Source organism: Verticillium alfalfae, genomic scaffold (genome assembly GCF_000150825.1).
Source record: "Verticillium alfalfae VaMs.102 supercont1.16 genomic scaffold, whole genome shotgun sequence".
NCBI lineage: Eukaryota > Fungi > Ascomycota > Sordariomycetes > Glomerellales > Plectosphaerellaceae > Verticillium > Verticillium alfalfae.
Genome location: NW_003315023.1, coordinates 405,706 through 429,220, shown reverse-complemented (window position 1 = coordinate 429,220; position 23,515 = coordinate 405,706). Strand labels below are relative to the sequence as shown.

General features: G+C 52.5%; 6 protein-coding genes across 6 annotated transcripts; 1 reads left to right on the top strand and 5 right to left on the bottom strand.

Moving 5' to 3' along the window:
• Nucleotides 1-4: 4 nt before the first annotated feature.
• VDBG_09806 (WD repeat-containing protein) lies at nucleotides 5-1,787 on the bottom strand (the record flags this gene model as incomplete). Its single annotated transcript, XM_003000040.1, has 2 exons — nucleotides 5-1,035; nucleotides 1,121-1,787. The coding sequence occupies 2 exons, from the start codon at nucleotides 1,785-1,787 to the stop codon at nucleotides 5-7; spliced, it is 1,698 nt and encodes a 565-aa protein (XP_003000086.1).
• Nucleotides 1,788-2,166: 379 nt separating this feature from the next.
• On the top strand, nucleotides 2,167-3,378 carry VDBG_09805 (conserved hypothetical protein; the record flags this gene model as incomplete). The annotated part of the gene is made up of 1 exon (XM_003000039.1): nucleotides 2,167-3,378. One exon carries the CDS (start codon nucleotides 2,167-2,169, stop codon nucleotides 3,376-3,378), a length of 1,212 nt encoding a protein of 403 aa, XP_003000085.1.
• A 58-nt stretch (nucleotides 3,379-3,436) lies between these two features.
• VDBG_09804 (conserved hypothetical protein) lies at nucleotides 3,437-4,448 on the bottom strand (the record flags this gene model as incomplete). Its single annotated transcript, XM_003000038.1, has 3 exons — nucleotides 3,437-3,445; nucleotides 4,052-4,376; nucleotides 4,423-4,448. The coding sequence occupies 3 exons, from the start codon at nucleotides 4,446-4,448 to the stop codon at nucleotides 3,437-3,439; spliced, it is 360 nt and encodes a 119-aa protein (XP_003000084.1).
• A 2,473-nt stretch (nucleotides 4,449-6,921) lies between these two features.
• VDBG_09803 (pectate lyase) lies at nucleotides 6,922-7,773 on the bottom strand (the record flags this gene model as incomplete). Its single annotated transcript, XM_003000037.1, has 3 exons — nucleotides 6,922-7,331; nucleotides 7,395-7,482; nucleotides 7,540-7,773. 3 exons carry the CDS (start codon nucleotides 7,771-7,773, stop codon nucleotides 6,922-6,924), a joined length of 732 nt encoding a protein of 243 aa, XP_003000083.1.
• Nucleotides 7,774-12,692: 4,919 nt separating this feature from the next.
• VDBG_09802 (vacuolar basic amino acid transporter 2) lies at nucleotides 12,693-13,232 on the bottom strand (the record flags this gene model as incomplete). The annotated part of the gene is made up of 1 exon (XM_003000036.1): nucleotides 12,693-13,232. The coding sequence occupies one exon, from the start codon at nucleotides 13,230-13,232 to the stop codon at nucleotides 12,693-12,695; it is 540 nt and encodes a 179-aa protein (XP_003000082.1).
• A 1,368-nt stretch (nucleotides 13,233-14,600) lies between these two features.
• On the bottom strand, nucleotides 14,601-21,228 carry VDBG_09801 (phenolpthiocerol synthesis polyketide synthase ppsA; the record flags this gene model as incomplete). Its single annotated transcript, XM_003000035.1, has 10 exons — nucleotides 14,601-14,663; nucleotides 14,723-15,180; nucleotides 15,242-17,533; nucleotides 17,605-18,182; nucleotides 18,240-18,586; nucleotides 18,803-19,472; nucleotides 19,703-19,736; nucleotides 19,823-20,159; nucleotides 20,211-20,849; nucleotides 20,911-21,228. The coding sequence occupies 10 exons, from the start codon at nucleotides 21,226-21,228 to the stop codon at nucleotides 14,601-14,603; spliced, it is 5,736 nt and encodes a 1,911-aa protein (XP_003000081.1).
• Nucleotides 21,229-23,515: the final 2,287 nt, after the last annotated feature.

Genomic DNA, 23,515 nt, shown 5'->3' with positions numbered 1-23,515 from the left:
GCGCTTACATCCAGAGCGTCAACTTGCCACTGCCGTTGCCTCCCGCGACCCAGTCCAGGGTAGGGTGAAAGTGCGCCACCGCCGGCACTGCAGTGATGCCATCGCCGTCGAGCTGAGCGATTTGCTCGCCATCCGCTGCAAAGACATCCACGAACCTGTTCATGTTTCCGATCGTGAACTTCTGAATGCCATCTCTTGGCTGTAGCTGCCACTTGGGCTTGAGAATGGTGACCCATCGACCGGTCTGGTTGTTGTGTTTGACCTGCACCGCCGGCGTCATATTATCTGCACCAATGTCGTGGCCCGGCGCCCAGGTGCTGGCAGCAGTAAAGTCATAAATTTTGATCGTGTCGTCGTACGATGATGTGGCGAGATGACCGGCAGGGCTCCACGACGCATAGGAGACAGAAAGCCTGGACTCGTGCTCGCCCAGCAGCGCAGGATGCTGGAGATCGCCTTTGCCGGTTATCTTTCGAAGGTCCCAAATCTTCATCGTTCGGTCGAGTGACGCTGTAGCGACCAGGTGGGGCTGAAGCGGATGCAGAGAGAAGCCGCCGATCTTATTATCAGATAAACTCCAGACTTCGTGCTCGCCTGAAGGTGTTCGGATATCATGACGTCCGAAACCGCCATGAAGTGTCGAAAAGTAGAGTAGATTCGAATCATTGGTCGGCATCTCCATTGCCGACATAGGCATGTCCTCCATTACATCATCGGGGGCAAACACCTGCACAGACATGCCCTTTTCGAGATCGAGCTTTCGGATCGTTGAATCGTAAGAAGACGTGTATACGGCGTTGTCGTCGGCTGGTGAGAAGACAAAGGCCGAGGCTGTCTTTGTATGAAATTTAAAGGCGCTGATGATCGGATCAGGCTCGTCCCACTCCTCGTCCTCGTCTTCAGGAGGTTCCGGAGCCTTCTGAGAGGCATCGAACACGCCGATCGCGCCTTCCTTATCGCCCGCGAAAATAACAGGCTTGTCCTCTGTAGGATGGAAACCGAGGGAGTAGACCCGCTGAGGCGTGATTTTGATAGCTATGGAACGTCAGACACATGTTGCGAGAACCAGAACGAAAAAGAAAAATTGTAATGCGCCAGCATCAAGCGAGAAGAAACGTACTGTTTGGCATCCAACCCTCGTAGAGCTTGAGGCCATCCATGCGTAGCCGTAGGTCTTTCAGGTCTTTGTCGGTCGTATTTTTGATATCGTCCTCCGTGAACGTTCGCTGGCCGGGTTGAGCACCACGGGAAAGCCCCTTAAGGCCCTGTAGACCCTCAAGTCCCGCGCTCCACTTCTTCCCCTCCACAAGGGCATCGCCGAGGTTCAAGTCGCCAGAGAAGCGCATGCGCTTTGCCCTCTCGAGAGGTGACTCGAGTGCCGTGTCTTCAAACGCACGCTTTGCGTCGTCCTTGTCGGGGCCAAGACCGGCGACACGCGAGCTGCGTCGCGTGGCCATGGCTGGTTCGCGCTTGACAGGCGCATCTCGAGTTCTCTTTGACGGTTTCGATGCTCGGGTGGGTGTGGGCTTGGACGCCGGGATAATCTTGCTCGCAGTCGCCGAAATGTCCTTGAGTAGGGCTTGGTTCGCAGCAATGTTCTCGAGACGACGCTTTTCAAAGGCGCTCATAGCAGCGGGGGCCTCTTTTTTGGCTGACACCGGCGGAGATTCGGTTTCAGGTGCCTGCTCATCTCGTGCGAGTTCGTCGGTTTCCGAATCTGAATCCTCCTTGTATTGTGGCTTTGCTTTCACCTCCGTTCTCCCCGTCGATCTCCTGGTGACGGGCATTTTGGATTGCGGGATGAGCCACTTGCGCATTTGGTTTCGGGAAGAAAGTGTCCAGAAAAATAGAGTCGCAGAGGCCACAAAAGAGGAATATACTTCCTGCTGAAGCTAATCGAATCAATGACGAAATTAGGCAGGCGAGGGGAATGAATGATGGGCGCCAGACGAGCAGGCCAGAAGAACGAAGACGCGTTAATTGAATTGGACCAAGCGCGCGGTGACTCGCGACGCGAAGTCATGCGCCAGCGCGTCATGGAAATATTATGTAAGACATGTGACCAGGGTAGAGTATCTCGTCCGTGCCTTGACATCGACAAAGCTTCAGCAAAATTTCGTCGAAGCTGCCTGGTCGACAGCGGACACATCATCGACCACAGCCATCATGTCGACATTACTTCCATTCCTCTACCGTACAAGGACCTTGCAGTGCGCAACATCAAAGACGCCCCTTGCCCTGACCTCGCTGCGATGTTTTCACGCCAGTAGCCTTCGCCAAAACCGACGTTCGCAAGATCGAAACCTCGATACCATTCCCTTCGAGTGGGCGGGAGAGCCCGCAAAAGAACCTCCTAGGTACGAAGGCAACCTCGAAAGCCAAGATGGCACCCGTCGGGAGCGAAACAAGCGTCATGCCTCGACCATTACACCAACCGAGAAGCGAGCCTTCAACGACATATTCGCCGACCTAGCCAAGCGCAGTCGTAATGGCGCCCTGTTTCCGGGTCTCGGTTCCGATGCACCGCAGGACAGTCAAGACCGAACAATGCGAGCTTTGCGAGAAGCTCTGGGGACGCAAAACCAACATATGTCTTCCGCATCGGCCGACGCCGACACCCCTGAGTGGATGCTCAAGTACCCTGCTTCGCTGCGCCGGTCAGTGCGTGCTGCATTGGGCCACCAGACCAGAGTCCAAGAAGACGTTGCAGCAGATGAAATCAAACCAGTCGAGGTTGACCCTCTCGTTCAAGAGCAACTGGCAGCGCAAAAAGAGGCCCGTGAAGCCGAAATTGAGCGATTCGACTCGCTGGTCAAGGAGTGTCGCACTGATCTGGACGTCTGGAACGTTCTGAACCGCGAGGTCTTCTCCATGATCGACAAGCTAGGCGTCGCAGATGTCTCTAATATAGCGGTCGAAGAGACGCAAGAGAAGCTCGACATGAACCTCTATGGCCCTCTATACTCCCAGCACCTTCTCCGGGCTCTGAAAGCCCTTGATACGGAGTTCGCCCGATCGTCGCCCCTCGTCTTCAACCTTCTGCCCCGTGTTCGCGAGCTAGGCTTCGCCTCGTACGTCCTTGGCGCTACGACCAGCTTTTTTAACGAACTGGCCACCGTTTACTGGCGTCGCAACGGCGACGTCCGCGGTGTCATTGGCCTCCTTCAAGAAATGCAGCACGCCGGCCTGAGCTTTGACAAAGGAACGCTCGAACTTGTCAAAGCCATCGAGGCCTCGTTGGATAGCATGGCCAGCGAGTCACAGGGGCCCTTCACGCAGGTGCTAGCCACGATGCCTGACTACAGCTTCGATGTCCGTGCCCAGCTGACTAGCTTGGTGAACAAAATTACCCCCGCTGTGAGGGACGACCGATCTTGAAGACGATGACCGAGGTGCATGCGCATGTTGCCACTACAAAGCCTCGAGGACCATCTCGTTACGCGCTCTATCTTGGGCCATTAGTGATAACACAATGGTCCTAGACGCACAATGGTCCTAGACCCAGTCACAATACCTGTATATCATGCACCATATCACACCATCTTAATGAGCGGAATGTACAATATCCCTATTAAACTTTTTATCTCTTTCCATTCATCTTTGTTTTTGCTTCTTGTGCTCATTTGCCGGTTTCATCTTCAGCCAGCCCTTGACAAGCCACAATTATGAAGCCATTCGGCCAAAGTAACGAATCGAGGCGTCCGCGGTCACAAGATATTGCCCTGGCCCTTGCCCGGGAGTACAGAGCCGCAGCAAGCTATTGGTGTCTGTGTTGTTGCAAAGGCGTTTGAAAGAGGCTTCCCCCTCGAATTGCGGTTATCCTGGCACATAGCTCTCACGACGAAGCACCGGGCGTCTTCATCACTCCATTCGAAGACCCATGCCCGGGTAGTTCCGACAATGCCGGCGAATACAAGGACCCATGCAGCTCTCTCGACTCCGCCTCTCGTGGCTTGTCCCCGACCGCCGCCACCTCATCTGCAAGCACCTTTTTCCGGCGTTGGTGTCGCATCCCCAGCCAAAAGACAAAGGCCAGCACAGCCAGCCCTACGATGGGGCCGGCGACCGCGCCGGCGATCCAGGCCTTGCTGCCCGAGGTTTCTCCTTGGTCCGATTTTGCTTCCTGCGTTTCCGCGGGTGCCACTGATGAGGTTTGCGGATCTGTGTTTGGCGTGGTCGACCGCTTCGGGCTCGGAGTCACAGATGGGATGTCTGTGGGAGCGGGCGGCTCGAGAGATGTCGTCGTCTCTTCGGCAAACGCTCGGTAGATCGTGTGTGCCGACCAGCCTAGTCTACATTTGTAGTTCTTCGCGCTCGGCTTGCCGAAAGGGTAGGTCTCGTAAATTGTCATGGTCTCGCATGCAAAGCTCTCAGCACTAGTCCGTCAGCTGAAGATCGGTCAGTCTTTCGAGGCACCCATACCAGATTCGCTTGTCATTGTTCGCCATGGTGAGGATGTTATTGGTGCAATCGACGGCGAGAACGCACGGGGATGTGCTGCACTCCCCGGCAACTGTGCTGGAGGACGACCAGCTCGTGCCCGATGACAGGGTTAGTCGTTCAGCTGTATGTGTTAGAGAGCCATCGCTATTGATGAGAGTCCAATGACAGTAAGGGAGGGGCCGGCAGACTGGCTGGACCGTCCAGAAAATATCCAATAAACTGAGGATCGTCCGAATCGTCCATGGCAATTTGTTTTTCCAAGCTCTGAAAGCATGCTGCGAGACACGTTCTGACAATGATAGTGGTGATAATACGGAGAAGGATCATCGTCACGAGTAAAGTCTAATATTCAAGAATCAAATCAATTCGCTGTTGATGAGCGCTTCAGGCGAAAAAAACTTCACGAGGAACCGGGGATGAGAATATCTAGGGGAAGGGGGGGCGGGGTGGAAGACAAGCCATCAGGATCAGTTTACCGTTGTAGTATAACATCACATCACATAGAGTGCGGCCGAGCTGAAGGCTCACGGGTAGAAGCAGCTCGATCAGCCAGTGAAATGCAAGACTCTCATGGAATCACAGATATCGCCAAGGAGACAGCCTTGAGCAGCAAGGAGCGGGGCTGACAAGCCTGAATGTCTTGTGACACTGTTAGAGAGCCTCTGACGAAGATAGGAGGATTGTGTCTGTGGCACAAGTGAGAAACGAGGTTACAATTGTGCAACTAAGATTTTGAGGAGTGAACGAGAAGTCAAATGGACCTTAAATTCGGCGCTCCCTTCTGCCTTGTTCGTAGCAACGGATCTGACCAGAGGCTTGTTAGATGATCTCCAGAACCGAGAGCGCAGCCGGAGGCGATCTACGGGGCAATGAAGCAGAGTTTTGAAGACAAAATAGAGTTTGACACCGCCAGCTGTCCCAATCCTCTCGGAGGGTTAGATCCGGCTGCGGGCAGCGGTTCGAACTTCGGCCGTCAGTAAAAGTTTCTAAAGCGTCCACCTCCACTGAAGTGATGCTGCAGTTGCTGGGCTGTGCAAAAATATGACGAACATGACCAATTTAAGATAACCTGTTTTGTTGCCTTGGGCTTTGCCCATTCCTCCCATTGTCAGATCTCAGTCCCCTCCACCTGCATCCTCGCCACCCCCTTTTCTCACGACTGCCCAGCACCTCCGAACCCGAGCGCCTGAGCGTTAACAACGCTGATCAGCCACCGAGCCACCTAGATTGCGAAGACGGCCGATATCTTTCATTGTCCGGATTTCTCGGACGTACACCTGAACCACATGACACGCAACAATATCCTAGCTCGGTGTGAGTGATCGCGTCGGCCGAATCTATACCACGACAACCGCACGGCATCCCCGACTCCACCACTCACAATATCGGTCAATTGACCCAACCGCTTCATATAGTAGTAATAAAGGGCTGCAGAAACATGGATAGTATCCAGCAAAGGTCCTGCCTCTTCTCGGACTCGATCCTTGGCCGCGAGTCACAGCATGCCATTCAAGGTCCCCGCTCTAGCCCAACGGGAAGAGAAAAGACGGTGACCATGGCCAATGCAGTGAAATGGTGAGCAGATCCATGCTGCGCCGGGCATCGTCGCGATTTCATATGACTTTATTAAGGTGCAATCATGAACGCGCATGTCATTGACCACAACATGGTTTGGTGGCCCTGTCCCGACAGCCAAGACACTATCACGAGATGGTTTGGCCGGGGGCTTCCTTGCCCGGGGTCAGGGCCTGGCAGCAAGGTTTCAAGGGACTCCCTCGACCGACCGGGGCAGGGATCATGCTGACCCTCATACCTGGAGCGTCACGTTTAGTGCTTGGCGATGTCCCCATCGATCGTCTTTTGTTGAGTGAACATGTCACTGAATCGTTCACCGCGCACGTCCGCTTCCCGCACCACGATCGCAAACAAAGGATCGTGGCGAGTCAGGATCCAAGCTCGCGAGAATCTTCTTCATTCTGTATTGCGATGTGGTTTGGAAGGATGAGGGCACACTTTCGCGTCGCACATGAATTGTACAAGTCCCCTTTTCAGATATGAAATTCCTCTCCGATGCTCAGGTCGCAGCTTTACTGCCGTCCCCATGCTGAAGTTCTTTGATTCTGCGAACAGGATACCATAGGTAAGGTGTATTTGATCTGTTTCTTCAATGGAAGATGTGGTGTGCTTACAAGCATAAGCCAATACACAGCTGTAAAGCCTTGGTACAAACACATCGGAGGCAAGTAGCAGAAGTTAATCGAGGCAAGAAAATTTTGGGTGTATGTATTCGCTTCAAGACCAAGCCCTCATCTAGGAGGGCTTTCAACCGCTAGCGACCTTTTATGGCCACATCAATGGGAAGTCTGGATGCTCAAACTATGTACAGAAAATTGGCAACACTCAACACGCGAGGGCCTTCTGGCTTTGATCCCGCGCTCACAGAGCGCGTCTTCCAGCCGAGAAACATGGCCGAGCCGTTTAGCAGGCGGGGAGCTTGGAGAGCTTGCCCTGGGCGCCCTGGCAGTTGGCCGTGGTGGAGACCTTGGAAGAGCTGCCGTTGCCCTTGGTCACACCCTTGTACTCCTGGCAGACCTTCTTGGTGGTTCCGCAAGAGTTGCTGATGGTGGCCACATCGCCATAGTTGGAGTTGATGCCGACAAGATCGGAGGTCATGCCGTAGGCCTTGACGTTCTTGACGATAACGTTGCGGGGGCCGCCGTTGCCCGTGCAGTCACCGCAGCCACGGTAAAGCTTGCCGGCGTTGATGACGGTGAAGCCATCGATGGTGACAGTGCCGCGGCCGTTGTGCTGAACGACCTTGTCCTTGGCGTTCTGAGCACCTCCGCCCTTGATGAGCACGTTGCCGTTGCCGAGGGCAGAGATGGCGTCTTGAAGAGAATGTTAGCGAGGGCGATCTTTGAATAGTGTTGTAGAAAGGAAAGGAGGCTTACCCTCGCAGACGTCACGGAACCAGACGTTGGTCAGGGTGCAGGCACCCTTGCAGTGAACACCCTCGAGCTGGTTGGAGCCGATGATGACCTGAGATGTAGGTTAGAGAGAGGGCGTCTTTGCCATGACACTAGAGTCGATACTCACGTTGCTGATGCTGGCACCGTTCTCGAGGATGAAGACAGCAGAGTCAGAGCCGGTATCGGCGTCGGTGTCGCAGGTGCGGCCACGGTCAAATTCCTTGTTGCCGAAGTCCTTGGAGCCGCTGATGGTGGAAGGCTGGGCCAGAGAGACGATGCTGCCAGAGCGGGTAGGGATGTTGAGAGTCTGCGCAGAGGCGACGGCCGAGACGGCGGCGGTGACGGCGAGGGAGAACTTCATTTTGATGGTTGAGGTCTGAAGGTTGTTGTTAAGTTTGTATGTTGAAATAAAGAGTTGGACCGTGGAAAATAGTCAAAGAAGTGAACTGTAGAAGCTGAAGTGTCTTGCTGTCTGGAGAAGTTCTGCTCTTTCGACGGCTGGCCATGACTTCTTATATACATTCTTCCTGGACCTGGACCCCATCATCGCCGCCACCCGGCCATGGCGTTTGATTGACGGACAGACAATTTCCCCAATTCAATTCTCACTCAGTCAGGGCCAAGGGAGGGCTCAAAGCCATCGGACCTGATCCGTCGTCTGGCCATCCCGCCCCGATGTGCTAGCAATCAGCTGTGAAGCTACCAAGCTAACAGAAGCCCACAGGGCCACAGGGGCCAGGACAAGTGCTGTCACGTCACTTAACCTCGAACAATCTAGTCGACGGAAGGCCAGGGGCTCCTGACCAAGAGGGTGAGCCCCTTGGCGGCTGGATTGGTGGAACCTGGGAGGCTGCCTCCGCAAAGGGAACGATGGTAGTTGTGTTGGTGGTCTTCATCCTGTCTCATTCGCCCGGCACCTGGTGCTGGGTGATCCATCTCCGCATTTGGGCGCCCCCCCCGAAGGGTAGTGAGAGCTGGGGTGACCCTCGTGGTTGACCATGGCGGCCCCTGTCACGGTCACTGGGGTTCTGCTGCACCTCTAACCTGCCATCTGGAACTAGGCTCGGAACAATCTCCTAAGCTTGATTCAAGCTCGGGCAGTCCAGTGCGAAGTCCCAAAAGGACATGGGCGAAATGGGGTAGGGGCGAACCTGCTGTTGTGCCTGGTGGTGTCCGTCTCCGCCTCGGGGCCCAGTCCAGACCAGTCCCAGCGACACGAGACATTGGAGCTTCTGTGGGCCTGTCTGCCGGGGGGAAAGCTGACAGTGTGCATGTTTTTAGTTAATTGCATGAATTTTGTATTGCCGGATTACCTGATGGATGACAAGTCTTGGGGGCAACCGTGTCGAAATGCGGGCGTCAATCGGGTGCTGTGCTGTGCAAGCGATGTTCAAACCTTACTCGAGAGAATAAACAACACACGCACGATTTAAGGTGGCAGTAGCATTGCTAGTAGCCCGGGAATCGCTTCCAGAAAACTTAATGTTAGGGAACCTCGATTCCCGCACAAGGGGATCGGTGGATGTAATTGAAGCTTATCTGCGCATGTACCACATGAACCACCCGCCCACGCGTGTGGCAAGGAGCTCAGGCTCGGATCTCGCCCACTTGGCCCCTCCCCTAAAACCCGCCAACACACTCGAAACGTCCTCCAATTTCCAGGCCTCGCCGGCCCCCAAACTCCACAATCAGCAATGGCGCCAAGTACGTGGATATTAATCATTCAGTTCTGGGCCTTTCAAGCCGTCCCGGTGGGTGTTACACAGGATCAGGGGGGCAAGCGCTCGACTCCAAGCCTGGGCGAGCGGGCCTCCAAGCCCTGCCCAGGCCAGCATCGCGGACCTGATGCACCTTGAAAGAGGGCCGGTCCCAAGACATGCTTTTCGCAGAATAACATCGGGCAATTTCAAGATGCTCGGAGGGACAGATCATTTCTGGTCGCATATCCCGGTGCGCCCTTGTCATCAATGCCGGAGCAACGAGGTCGCCGTCTGTCGTAGTCATGTTCTGATATCATGTACCCGGTGTCCTGGTCTTTCGACAGCTGCAGAGACCCATGGCCCGGGATGACCGGTGCAGCTCTGCCAATGATAATTGCAGTGTCGGCCTCGGTCTCGCGTCCAATGCCGCTCCGAGAGCATCAGAGTCAGAGATCTTTCACAGCGTGAACGAAGGAAGAATTTCGTATCCTAGAGTCAGGCAACATCAACACCACACAGCAGCTGCATCGTTCCTTGGACGCCACCGAAGCGCCGGGAAGATCGTTCTCCCAAACACCCATGTCTTGATCCATCTGTTTCTGGCCAAAACGGTTTGATCAATGTGCACGCTACAACGCAAAGCGGGAGACTCGGCGAGTCCACCAGTCTTGCACCGATTTGGTATCTCGGGGCTGTCATCTCAATCGTCTCAACTTGGCTAGTCTTCACTGGTGATGCAACCTCTCACCTCCACACTGGCACACATGATCGAGTGGAGACCTGCAACGGGCCTACAGTATCAGGAGCTGACCTTGTTGGGCCATCTAGTCGACGGAAGAGGTTAGTCAGGAGGAGGAGAGCAAGAAGCACAGTGTTGGTGGTGCGGCAGGAAAACGCCTCTCCCAGGGGTAAACCGATGGTCCCGGCGAAGATGCTTCAATGTACATTTCGAAGACGGGACGGCGTCCCGATGCTGTTCAACGTATTCAGCGGTCAGTGCTCATAGTCCATGGCGTCTGGTTGCTTCTCAGCCTTTGAGATGAAAGCAACTTGCGCCAGGTCAACTCGAGTCAGGCGACTCCGTATTGTCAAGTCGTCTGCACGATGAGTTTGCCAGATACGGACGAGGTCATTGTCAGGTACAATATGATCTCGGTCATCATTGTCCCGGTAATCTCCCGGCTCCGCGTCCAAGCAGCACCCAAAAGCAAATCCAAAACATGGGGTGCAGGGGCGGATTCCCGTGATGTGACGTCTCCGCATTGCCAACCTGCCCAATCTGTACCTGGGGAATTGCGGCCCACGGGCGACACATGTACCGAGCAGGAGGCGGGGGAAAATAACATCCGAGTGCGTGGCACAGGAAAAGTGCAGGACAGCATGCACCCCAAAGAGTTGGGGAAACCATCGCTGCAGAGTTATTTTTCTTTGTTGCTCACTGCCTTGGTTTCCCCAGACCGGCTCCTGCAGCCAGTCAAGATCGTCCCGCATGATGCTTTTCAAGATTTTGAGCCCGTGAACCGATGACTGCACTGCCACGAGGCTATTGTGGGCAATGATGGAAGCATTTTAGCAGAGAACCTGGCCGTCCTAGCATGCAGATCGAAGCCGACTCTCCACCAATCCAGTGACGACTTTGCAGATCTTCATCTCGGCCAGCGTATCGAAAGATCGACGATGCTCAGTCCTCTGCCGATCCGCCCGCCGGTCGTATGCAGTGAATGGTAGCTTGTGACCCTTACGCAGCGCAATTCACGCATGAGATTTTCGGTTGTCATCCGGAGAAACTTCGAATCCCGTTTCCACGACATGACAAGTGAGATGCAGGGAAATATGACATGGCCCTTCCCGTTAGCGCGCGTTAATACCTGAGACCGGAGTATGATACGATACCGATACCTGCAGGATATTCATCCTTAGAACGCATTTCTCGGGTTTCTCTTGGTATTGGTGGAAGTTCATCTTGTGAGCTTCAATACCCCGCGATGCAAAGCGTTCTGTTCAATGAACCAGGGAAGCCAGGAAATTGACTCGGCTTGCAAGGAGATTCGAAGCATCATTGGAGGAAGTTTAGTATTGCAATTGGGTTGAGGTCGTATCGCCAGTATGACAACAGTTCAACATACAGCATGGTTGTTGGTCACTATGGTTCACCCCCTCTCTATGATTAGAGGCTGACCCAACTGACGATGTCAGCATGGGGTGACGCCCTGTCGGTCAGCCAGACTGAGCCGCCTTCGCCGACTATTACGGCTGTGCATCTGTGCACAAGTCAGTGTTGATATTTCTCACTTGAATATATCTCGGCGTGTTGCCTCTTCCTGCCCGTATCTTGATCCGACATGCTTCAATCGAAAATCTGGTCGATATCTTGGCCTGCGGTCACTCGACCATGCACGTGGCTCCTTTGGTTGATCTGACTGTTGAACCGTGCATGGGAAAGTCAATTACAAGCTTTTCGCCCGCTTACCCCGGATTTTCATCAAGCATCAATCAAGTCTCGTGGTGCGGGGCCGCTGGCCAGGAAAAGCCTTCAACGCCGAAAGTTTAAAATGTTTCTTCTTCTCTCGCGATTTTAAAGTTCCGGCCCCTCCCGTCACCCTCCCAAGAATGCAGTGTCGACGTCCCCGCGCAGTGTGGTCCTTGCGGTCTGGGTCTCCGTGCCGATGCCGAAGCCTACTTGGCGCCGTACAGTGAGTACGAAGGAGAATGCGCGTTCCGATCATGCCAAGGTCGGAGACGCTTTGGCGAATTTCAGTTCTTCATTGGTGAGTGCTCCGCAAACCTCGGCGGTGTGCGAAGAGGGCCGCCGCGAAAGATATCCCAGCAGCGGCCGTAGATGCGGCGAATGCATATCTGATACCTTCATAGTAAACGAGGCGGACAGGCAGCCGAACTTCGACTGGCGCTGACTTGAGCGCTGTTACTGAATGGCGTATCTCTTCGATAAGCTAGACGACGTCAATCCTGATTCCACCCATGATAGAGTCCAGCTGTTGAACAGTAGTCGCAGCAAGGTTCGAGTGGAAATCAAAGTGTCACGTACCTGTTCTTTGTTTGGTACGTCACCAAGAACTGCTGGAAGCCTGATACTCAGGGTGGTCTGTACGATAGCAGAGGTGATGGCAACTCCCCAAACCGTTCCCAGCGAGCGAACAAGGTAGACGGTCGAGGCTGAGACGGCATGATCTAAAAGCCAATCAGTTGGAAACCCTTCCGTCATGGCAGCACGAATTGATTGCTTACCTGCATGGTCGAATGAGGCAAGGGTAGTGAAGAGGATCGAAGGGTAGATGATGCCCTGGCCTAAGTTTGCGGGGAAGATGTACAGCAAGTATTTCCATTTGGAATCTTTGAATTGCAAAGACGTCACGAGGCCGTTTCCGAAGAGCATAAGGAGCGCACCCAGCCTGATAAGCCAGATCAATTTGCCCCAACGAGACATGACAATGCCGGCCACGAGCCCTCCTAATGGTGTGGCGAGGGACGGGATCGCCAGCCGGGCTCCTGCTTTCGTAGCAGAATCGAGCAAAACCACTTGAAAGAATAGGGGCAGCATGAACAGATACTAATTGTGTTCTTAGCGATAGTCAAGTTCACACGAAGATCGTTCGCTTACCGCATATGCAGCAAAGCCAGCGCAGACGTTGGAAAGTTGGGTCAAGACGGGAAGCCTGCCCTTGAGCATGCGCAACGGGATGACCGGGATTGCTCGTGTCCTTGCCTCAACAAAGAGGAACAGGACAAGCAACAGAACACTGCCAACAAGAGTCCCAATGACTACTGGGCTACCCCAGGGTAATTCATTACCGCCCAGACTGAGGCCGATGAGTTGGACGGACACGGCAGGTACCAGGAGAAGTGCTCCCGAAACATCAACGTGAGTCCAAACGGCCCGCAAGTCCTTTGTGTCGATATTGAACCCACCTTCAGGGTTCTTGATCACGAAGGCACCCAGGACAAGCGCCACGAGCGAAATGGGAACCTGTAGGAGGAAGCACCAACGCCAACCAATGTAGTCTGCGATTGAACCGCCAAATGAGGCGCCTGCCACTGCGCCAAAACCAAACATGCCGTTTTGCATAGCTTGGTACATGCCTCTCTTGCGGAAAGGGATCATATCGGAATTGACGATTGTTGCTGAGCATTCATTAGAACACCGACTCAGCGACTCAACCAGTGCACTCACCCATTGTCATCAACCCTCCACCGCCAAACCCTGTCAGTGCCCGCATGCAGTTGAGAACAACGATGTGATTTGCGAATCCACAACCGAGACAGCCAAGTCCAAAAGTGATGGTGCTGACGAAAAAGCATACTCTTCTTCCGAATATGTCGGAAAAGCGTCCTTAGAGTGGCTGAAACGCGGTGCTCGTCACCAGGTACGAAGTGGTGAGCCAAGATGCGGTGTTGGCGGCATCAAAATCGGAACTGATGATAGCGTATGTAGCCGCGGTGATCGTTCCGTCAAAGCCATATAAGAAAACGTTGGACATGATGGCAAGCTCTATCCATCCGAAGCCTGATGGTGGGGTCCAATCATCACCAGCATGCGCATCTGGCGATTGAAGCAGTGGCTGGTCCTCGCGAGGGGCCAGTGTCGTTTCCGAGTCCTCTGCCGCCTCTCTCGTAGCTGCCCCAGGCGGAATAGCATCTTGCGACTCTAGAATGTCTTCCTCGTCTTGCGAGTGAAGACGAGTAGACTTCATATTCAAATACAGTTGCTCTCCCCGCTGCAAGGCTGCGTGAATTACTGTACCGAGGCCGATTTGGTGCGCTTCCAGCGTCGACGTCCGTGACTAGACAAGGAGTTTTGCGACAGTGTCTCACAGTATTGATAAACCGATGGTCAGATGTAAGATTTTGAAGATTTCACAAACGCGGATCTCCACACGCCGTGGTCTGCATGCATTTTGCCCCTCTCGCAGCTGATGATGTAGGTGTGGATGTGGTTCGAGCACGCAATCGTGGGGGTACCACCTCAACGAACAATCCATGTAGTCCCAGCAGTTTGGCGCCTCTGACGTTCGTGGGGGCCTAAAACTTAATGTTCATCAAGGAAAGAGTAATCGCCAACTTCTTGATTCGCTGATGAATGCTGAACACGGTGAAAAGTTGATCTATTCTCCAATGCCAGGGTACGAACTCCGGATTTAGGCAAATATTCATCATCACGGGGTAGCGAAAATGAGCTTTCGCCATTCGCAAAGGTGAGATATTTCTGACGATATATCTCACGAAAAAGATTATTGTTGCGCAGTTGTACTTTCGGAAGTCGCTTGCATTTGCAAGTGATATTGTTCCTTGGGCACCTGAGCTCTGGACAGTTTGAACAGCCAATGTGGAAATGAAAGATGAAACTCCGGAGCGAAGATGTAATTGGAGGAACTCATGAACTTCTATTACGACCTAGTCCAACTTATAAATGAAAAGGATTCACCGCGAGCAGCACGTGTCATATGCGCAAAACCGCAGCCTCAACCAACGCCTATTCTTCAACTCCGTCCAGTATCGCACACGCTTTCTCTAGTCGTAAGGAGATCTCATCAATCTACGCCATCGTAAGTATAAATGCCAGTTGTGTGAAAATGGATATGAGTGATTACTCACATTCCGCGCGTCAAACACCTCAAAATGGTTGCAGTCAATCTCTAAAACAGGGATTTCCCGGCCAAGGAGTCTCTCCCAGCCTTTTAATTGCGCGGCTCGAAAGCCAACGTCGGAGAGCCAGGGGTACGAAACGCCGCAAAGCGCTCGGGTATCGATTGTCTTCTTGCAGACAATTGAAACGCAAGGAACATCACCTCTAAGAGGTAGAGGGCTGTATCTCTCCAAAAGACCTGCATGACGACGGAATTGGGCCTCGACGCAAGATCGCACTTTTGCTGCGGCCTCTGATTCGTGCAGGCTCGGAAGTTTCCTGACGACACGGGAAATGATCTCCCCTGGCAGGGACTCATGCTCAACTGGCAAGGGAGAATCGATGAGAATAATGCCTCTTGGCGAGTTTCCACGCTGTTGTAGTTGGTGGGAGACCTCAAGCGCGAGCACGCCACCGAACGACCAGCCTAATTTCTGTGAGCAAATTGACCAAGGAATTCGACCCCCACTGCCATTATTTGCACTCACCACAGAGAATTGGTCTCTTCTCAGACATCAAATTTGCTTGCATAATGTATCGGGATGCCAGCTCTTGCATGGACTGAATCGTAGGGTCAATGGCAGGGATATCGGGACTGAAGATGCCTCGCACAGACCGTCCAAGGGGCTTCACGCGAGTATACATGCTCGATAATCCGCTGCCATCGTGAAACAAGTAGAGAGATGGCTTATAGGGTGCTATGTCGGAGTTGCTGGTTTGCAAAATCTGAGGGAAGGTTGATGGGATGAGATGTGAGAAGAAGTCGGTGGCACCTCGTTCATCGTTTGCCTCTCGGAGGAGCAGTTCTGGCTCGGCGAGGTCGCAGGACTGGCCAGGTAAAGACACAAGGATTTCGCCAGAATGTTGGAAATTATTACTCGAAGATGCAATGTTGGCAGTGTAGAGAGCCTCAATGTTGTTGATGCTCATATTTGAGATGGTGGACTGTAGCGCCTCAAGATCCAACCTGAATCGATGGCGGAGTTCGTGAACGAGCTCGATGGAGAGCAAGGAGTCCACCCCAAGGGAAGCAAGACTTGCGTCCTTGTCGTCAGCGGTGATGGACCTCCCACATATATCCATGAACAGATCCCGAACTTTGGACGCAACATCGGTTCCCACAGGCTCTGTTGGTGGTGAGGGCAGGTTGTTGCCCTCAGGCACCAGCCGACCAGATAATACTGAGGGTGGCAGAGCCATGGAAACATCATCATGTCCTTGAGCCTTGGCCAGTAGCTGAATCAGGTCGTTCACAGTCTGGCATCTCTCTATCTCGCCCGTTGACACAACGAGATTTGGGAAACGCGACGCAATGGCCTGTGACAGCTCAATAAATAGTAAGCTGTCAATACCCAGCTCGGTCAACGTTCGACTAGAAGATGAATGCAAAGAGACGCCGCACACAGACTGAATCATGTGTTTCACGACCTCTGCCATAGATTCAGACGGCGTCGGGGGTACCTCTACCTGCAACCGTGAGCTGTTTTGTGGCTTCGGATTCCTAAGCAGTCCCTCAACCTGCTTGAGCAACGACTCGGTTCCATTTTTGCCTTCTGTTTGCGTTGCGCGGGACAAGACAGCTTGAAAAGAGCTGAGGCGGATCTTCTTGAAGCGCATTCCTTCCGCAAATGAAACAATATGGCCGTTTTGATCGAGAACATATGCATCTGCTAGAATGCTGTCGCCCACGTCGAGTAGGCTGCAGTAGATGTCCAATTGGCCACCTGGTTGAAGTTTCGACATGTCCGGAAGCACGATGCGGCCGAGGCTCACACATATACATGCTGTTTTGACATCCGTTCTGGCGTTCGCAATAAACCCGGCTGCATGGAGCAAGGTGTCCACGAACGGGGGTGGGGAGACGAATTTGCCAGACTGCGGAGTATCGGGGAGCTGGAACGTGCCGTAGCCTTCCAAACCAAAGGAGCTGATTGTAAGATGTTTAAGGGTCCGAAATGGCTCCGAATATGATACAACGCGAGGAAAGATGACATCGTAGATTGTTCGAGCAGAAAACGTCTCCAGGGTATTGGAAGTTGCGAGCTGGAATAAAATGGCCTTTTGCTTCCTGACGTACGCACTCTTCAACATGAAGAGCTCTTCGATGACCTGCTCAGCCATGGGGGAGATGGAACCGGAACAGTTGAGGTGGCCATGGTCGCGATTCAAAATGGAGAAACGGGATGATCCAAGTGAAGCGATTTGCCCGATCGACTGTACGTTAACTTCCACAACGTCTGACCTTACCTTTGAGAACACCAAAGGGTGTTCGAAGCAGACATCATGAACTGAGTACCATCTCGGGATGTTGAAGGTGGTATTGGTCACTGAAAGCGCCTCTAAGGCCAGTTCGAGGTAGACAGATGCTGGGCAGAGCGGGACGCCGCCAACAGCATGTGCCTCGATGAGTTTCGAGAACCTAGCAATCGGAACATGGAAAATGCTTGACCCATCTTTGAGAGCGGTCATGGTAGATGAGGCCAACAATTCGAAGCCAATTGAGGACAAGTCGGAATCCACGTCCTTAGCAGGCTTGTTTGTGGACATTGGCTCATGATATCGAACCACATACTCTTTGCCATCGAGAACCTGGCACGGTACCTCCTTCAAAAAGCGTGGTGACTCGTCTCTGAAAACTGCATTCCAGTTGAGGTCTCGCCCTGACTGGTAAAGGCCTTGAAGTGCGGATGTGATCGTTTTCCAAGGGGACTCGGATGGTCGCAGTGATGGCGAGTACGAATATGGAATTTGCGTGAAAGAAGACTTCAACATGGAACTTGCTGGAGGAAGTAATAAGTATCACTCAAGAATGACTGTGTAGAAATGGAGCCTGGTATGAGGATGAACGTACTTGATGTCGATGGTCCAATTTCGATCACCTGCAGAGTCGTTTGTGAATTGTTGGACTGAATATCTGCCAGAAGCTCCATGAACAAGACTGGCTGGCTTGTCTGGTTGACAAAATAGTCAGGTTTAAGGATCTCGTGTCCTTGTATCAGCTGTCCGAGAACGCTGGAGCCAACCTGTATGCTTGGCCGGCAGATGGCCATGGATGAGGCAACATTCCTCAGACTGGGCGTTATCGCATTCATGACTGGTGAATGGAACCCATAGGAAACATTCAGCAGCTTGTTTTTAACACCTTCGGCCTTTAACACCTCAGAAACTTGAACGAGGCGTGCGGTGGGACCGGCAATAACGCAGTCCTCTGGGCTGTTGCGGCATGCCACGACTAAGTCGTCAGTCGATGCAGCGAATCTTTTATCAAGAAATCGTGAGGCATCCGGAGGAGACATTCGACATGCCAGCATGCCAGACTCCCCTGCCTCGCAGTGGTTTACCATCAGTTCTGCTCTCCGAGCAACAAACAGCAAGGCATCTTTTAGCCCAAGGACCTCTGCAGTGACGAGTGCGGCATACTCTCCAATACTGTATACCATATTATATGAGTAGGGTGAAAGTAGCGTGATAGGGGTTAGTACTGACCTATGACCCAAAACTAGGTCGGGGGTCAACCCAAAGCTCCGCAGGAGCTGTGTCAACGCATACTGCAATACGAAGCATGCGCACTGGACCAAGATGATACCATCCCTTTCGTGCAAAGAACCATGGCTGAATGCAGAAGGTGTCGGGTCCAGGTAGGATTCGACTGTTGGAAATTCATGCCGCCGCAAGATGGTATCACATTCCCGTACGGCATTCCGAAAGACTGAAGATGTGCGCAGAAGCTCGGCACTCATGCCTTCGTGGGCACCGCCTTGACCTGCGAATACGAACACTGTTTTCGACGGTTTTGAAACAATTCGTTGCGGGGACGCAGCCGTTGTCTGTATCTGCACCAACAAGTCATCAATATTAGCCCCAGTGGCAGACCAACGGAATTCTTTGTGATGACGCCGCCTGACACTTGAAGTGTAGCATATGTCTTGTATCATGCAATGCCGGCTTTTTTCAAGGAAAGAGGTGTAGTCCAATCTCAGACGCTCGAGAGCTTTGGCGCTCCTCGCCGACATTGTCAGTAGATGCTGGCTGCGTTGTGATATCGGGACCCTGGTGGACGAGACTTCGCGAGGGGCTTCCTCAAGAATTAAGGCGGCGTTTGAACCAGCAGCGCCGAAATTGTTAAGGAGCGCTCGTCTAGGGTGACCCTTGGTCCTTGTCCACTTGCGGGGGCTGTTTGGGACTACAAAATTGTGCTCGTTGGCTAGGGGAGTCAGTCTGGGATTCAAAGTCTGGAAGGATCCCTGTCCAGGAATAGTTTCATGCTTCATCATAAGGAGAAGCTTGATGAGGCCAGCGATGCCTGACGCGGCCTCGACGTGGCCGATGTTTCCCTTGACAGAACCCAGATGCAGCGGATTGTCTGCTGGACGTCCTTTGAAAACGGAGGATAAACTTGACACCTCGGCAAAGTCGCCAGCTTGTGTGCCTGTACCATGCGCTTCAACGACGTCGATGCTTGCGGAGCTCAGCCTACTTCGATGGAGAGTTTGCGAGAAGAGCTCAGCCTGCGTTTTGTAATCTGGGTGCGTTATGGACTTCGCAGTTCCGCACTGGTTGACGCCGATGCTTCGAATGATGCCATAGACTTGATCTCCTTCTGCCCGGGCTTGAGATAGTTTCTTAAGAACGACCAAAGCACAACCTTCTGCTCGGCAATAACCGTCTGCCTCAGCGTCGAAGGGCTTACACTGGCCGGTGGGGCTCAAAAAGTGAGCTCTGGAAAGGCCAAGATACATCTAAGGGCAAGGTTAGTCCTGGATGCAAGGGCCTAACGGTCAGGGCAGAATCTGCGTACATCAGGACTTGAGATGACATTTACGCCACCCGCCAGCGCGGCTGTGCAATCTCCGGATTGCAAAGCTTTGCAAGCATGATAAATTGAGACCAGAGATGATGAACATGCGGTATCAGTGACGACAGAGGGACCTTTGAAGCCAAAGACATACGAGATGCGACCGCTCATAAATGCTCGTAACGTTCCTAGCAGCCGGCGTTAGATAGAAGGGTCAATGTGATTCAAGAATTGCAAGTCTTTGCATGTGATTAGCGGACTGTAGATCACTTACCTGGGCTGTAGTAGACGTCGATTTCATCTCTAAGATTGTCGACATAGTCACCTGTAGCTGCGCCAACGTAAACCCCAAAGGAGGCTTGCTGGAAACTGGGGGTAGCTCCAGGCGAATATCCAGCATCATCTAGGGCTTCAACAGCAGCATGCAGCAGGAGACGCTGCTGCGGGTCCATAGACTTGGCCTCTCTTGGAGATATGTTGAAATACTCCGTGTCGAAGGTGAAAGGATTGTCGAGGAAGTTGCCGTGCTTGGAACCCATCTGTCGGGGACTATCGAGGCTTCCGCTATTGGGCTGGTGATAGTCGGAGACCTTGAACCTAGAGCCTGGGATCTGTTGCATTCTGTCAGGTCAAATACAGCTATTTGTGAAATGAACAATTACCTCGGTAGCGCAACTTCGGGCGTTGTTGATGGTATTCCAGAACCCATCAAGCCCCTTTTCTCCAGGAAAGTTGGCAGATACACCGACAATGGCAATGTCATCGCCCACAAACATGTCTATCTCCTCTGACAAATGCCCGATGACTTGTATTCCAGTATCACGGATCTTATCCTTGTTTACGCCCAGCAAAGACTTGGCAGAGGGCCCTATTCCGATGACTCGAATTGTAGCATTCGTGTCATGGCGGATTTTCTCGGCATAGTCCGCCGTAGCTGTCTCCCAGGTGAGCTTCCAGTTAACAGAGTCGCAAAAGATGTTTTCAACAGCCATTCTGAGCAGTGATACACTCTTGTCGTTTGCTTGGAATTTTTGCCCTGTGGCCGTGGATCTCAGCGAAGCATGGAGTACAGACCAGTCGGGGAACTCGATGCCGTGGATGTCATTCTTGACTTGATCTGATACCAGCTTCATGTTATCACCGCCGTGATAAAAGCCGTGCACGTGCGCCCAACGACATGTGCCCGGCTCTGGAAGTGAAGCTATGGTGGACTTGAGCGTCTCCAGGCTGCGTCCTGGTCCAGTCACTGATACTGAATCTTCATCAAAGATTGCAGAGAGTCTCAGCGGCATGTCCGATGCCTGAGCCGGTTTCAATTAGCTTTCTGACCATATTTGATGAGAGTGAGGATTAAATACATACGTCAAGAGTCGAGTTGAGCTCGGACAAGCAGTTTTCAACCTGCGGGTTTCGCGTTTTGAAGATGCTTAAAACACAAGAGTTCGCTTCCCAGTCAGGCCCCATGACTGCCCTGCAGTGAAGAGAAGCTCGAAGTCCAATCCAGAAGGACACTCTGAAACCGCTGACTGCAGCGCTGACAAACTCTGCAGAATCATACGACGTGAATGCGGAGGCCAGGATAGCAGCCAAAGCTCCAGTACAGACCCCAGAGGCCTCTACAACCACGGAAGACTTGCCACGATAGCCTTGGTAGATGAAAAGCTCCAAAACTTGTCGCATAAATAAAGTTGTCGCTTGAAAGACCGGGTGAGAATGGAACGCCGGTGATGGGTACAGGAAATCATCCGATGTTGGAAAGAATGCCAGGGTATTGTCCGGAAATATCGATCGCTCGTTTTCAGACAGATTTCGGTAAAGACTCTCAAACAAGGCGTGACATTGAGACATGAATCTTTTCCAGTGTTTCTCAGTGCCGTCTTCAAGACGCTCAAGTAGGCTGACTGCTGTGTGTTTATCAGAAAAGTGCCCGTCGGACCCTTGCCCGGCAAAGACAAGCACATCCCGTGAGACACTCATTGTTCGAAGTTGCTTGTAGATGAAAATTTAAGCCTTTTGTAATGTTGAATGATGGCGGAAGTTGACCTTCTATCATTTGTGTTTAGAGTTTCAAGAATTGCTGTAGTCCGCGAGTTGAGTCTGAAGCGGCTGAGGGTCAGCTCAAGGCTGGTTCCTAGAAGCAGCGAGGCAAATACTCTTCTCAACTCTCAAGACTTTTTCAAAAGTATTGTCCATGCTGAAAGCATATGAAAAGGCTGACAAGTGGCCTGTTGGGGTTCACATACTCCGGTCCTTAGGCCCTGCGTACCCCCCGTGCTTGGTGAGGAGCAACCTAATCGTATGACTCCGGTCCCAGTCATTTTGACTAGAACTTAGCAAATCAGGGCCTCAAACCATATGTCTGGTCTTGCATTCTTTGGTTCGGGTAGTGACACGCAAGAAGCCTTATCTCGCTGGAAACGTTCGCGACAACAATCAACTGCCAACTACGTCCTCTCCCATAACCGCACATGCAACTTTACCCCTTAATTTCACCTAGAAAGATGCGGCACACATCCTCCAAAAGCTTCGTGCGACCTCGCTTCTATCCAAACCCCTCAAAGAGACTTTCGGGAACTTCTGATCAAGATGAAATATCCTCTCTTTCGGGGTTGATTCGTTTCAACGCCGAACATAATAACAAGGCAACATTCTGCGAACAGGCTTTATCAGTTCAAAGCCCAGCCTTTGATGAAGATGATAAAAGTTTTGGTAACAAGTACCATTCTTGCAGTATATCATATGGGCAGCTCTTTGCCGCAGTCAAGGCCTGCGCAGCCTGGATAGGCAAAGCTTTGCCTGGAGCTTTAATGGGGGATCACAGACCAATTGCGCTTTACATGGAAAGCGATGTTGGTCTGTTCATCTATCTAGCAGCTCTGGCGGAAATGAAGATTCCGGTAAGAGTTCCAGTGGTTCAGCCCCATCACAACTACAAGTCCTGACCGTGAAACAAATAGCTTTTACTAATATCAGCAAGACTTGGTCCGCCAAGTGTTGTTCATCTTCTGAGAGAAACAGGGGCAGCCTTCATACTGGTCACGAAACGAACCAAGTTCATGATACAGCAGAGCGCCATTGGGGGTGTGGGCTTGACTGAGGTGCTGCATTGGCAGGAATTTCTTCACGAAACGGATCCAGGCGGTGGCCTAGACGTCGATGGAGAGATGTTTCAGCATACCATAAGTCCAACGGCTGAAAGTACTCTCCATCTCGAGTTAAGTTCAAGTGTCGACGGCATAGATCCGGGAACAAACGTTGGAGCTTTCATCCTTCATTCCTCCGGGACGACCGGCCTTCCAAAGCCCATTTATCTTGCACCACGCTATATTTTGGGCTACGCTGCCTGCCATGAAATCAACGAGGACGAAGTTTGCTCAAGAAGCCTCTCAACCTTGCCATTGTATCATGGCTTTGGATTACTTGCGCCATGTCTGAGCCTCTCCATCGGAATGGCCTGCTGTTTCCCTCCGGCCTCCGTCATCCCAGCAGGGCGATCAACTGTTGATCTGCTTCGACTATTCAAAGCAGAAGCATTGTTGACCGTCCCCAGCATTGTTGAGGACCTTTTATCGCTTCCTGACGATGAGAAGATCGTTGCTGTGAACTCGCTCAAGACGCTGGCATTCGTTGCTGTGGGTGGTGGAGCATTGAGACCAGACCTTGGCACGCATCTGGTTGAAAATAAGATCAGGCTCGTCAATCATTACGGCGTCACTGAAATCGGGGCCATCGCACCAATCTTCCACCCTGGCCCCGACTACGACCATCACTACCTACGACTGCGTGAGGATCTCGGGCTTCATCTCCAGCCCATCAAAGGGTCTGAGCGCTTCAAACTTATTGGATACCCCGTCGGCTGGCATACGCCATTCGAAGTACAAGATGAACTAGAGCGAAATCAGGACAACTCTTCCAGAATGGAGTACGAATCATTGCCGCATGGACGATGTTATGTCCTCAAGTCAGG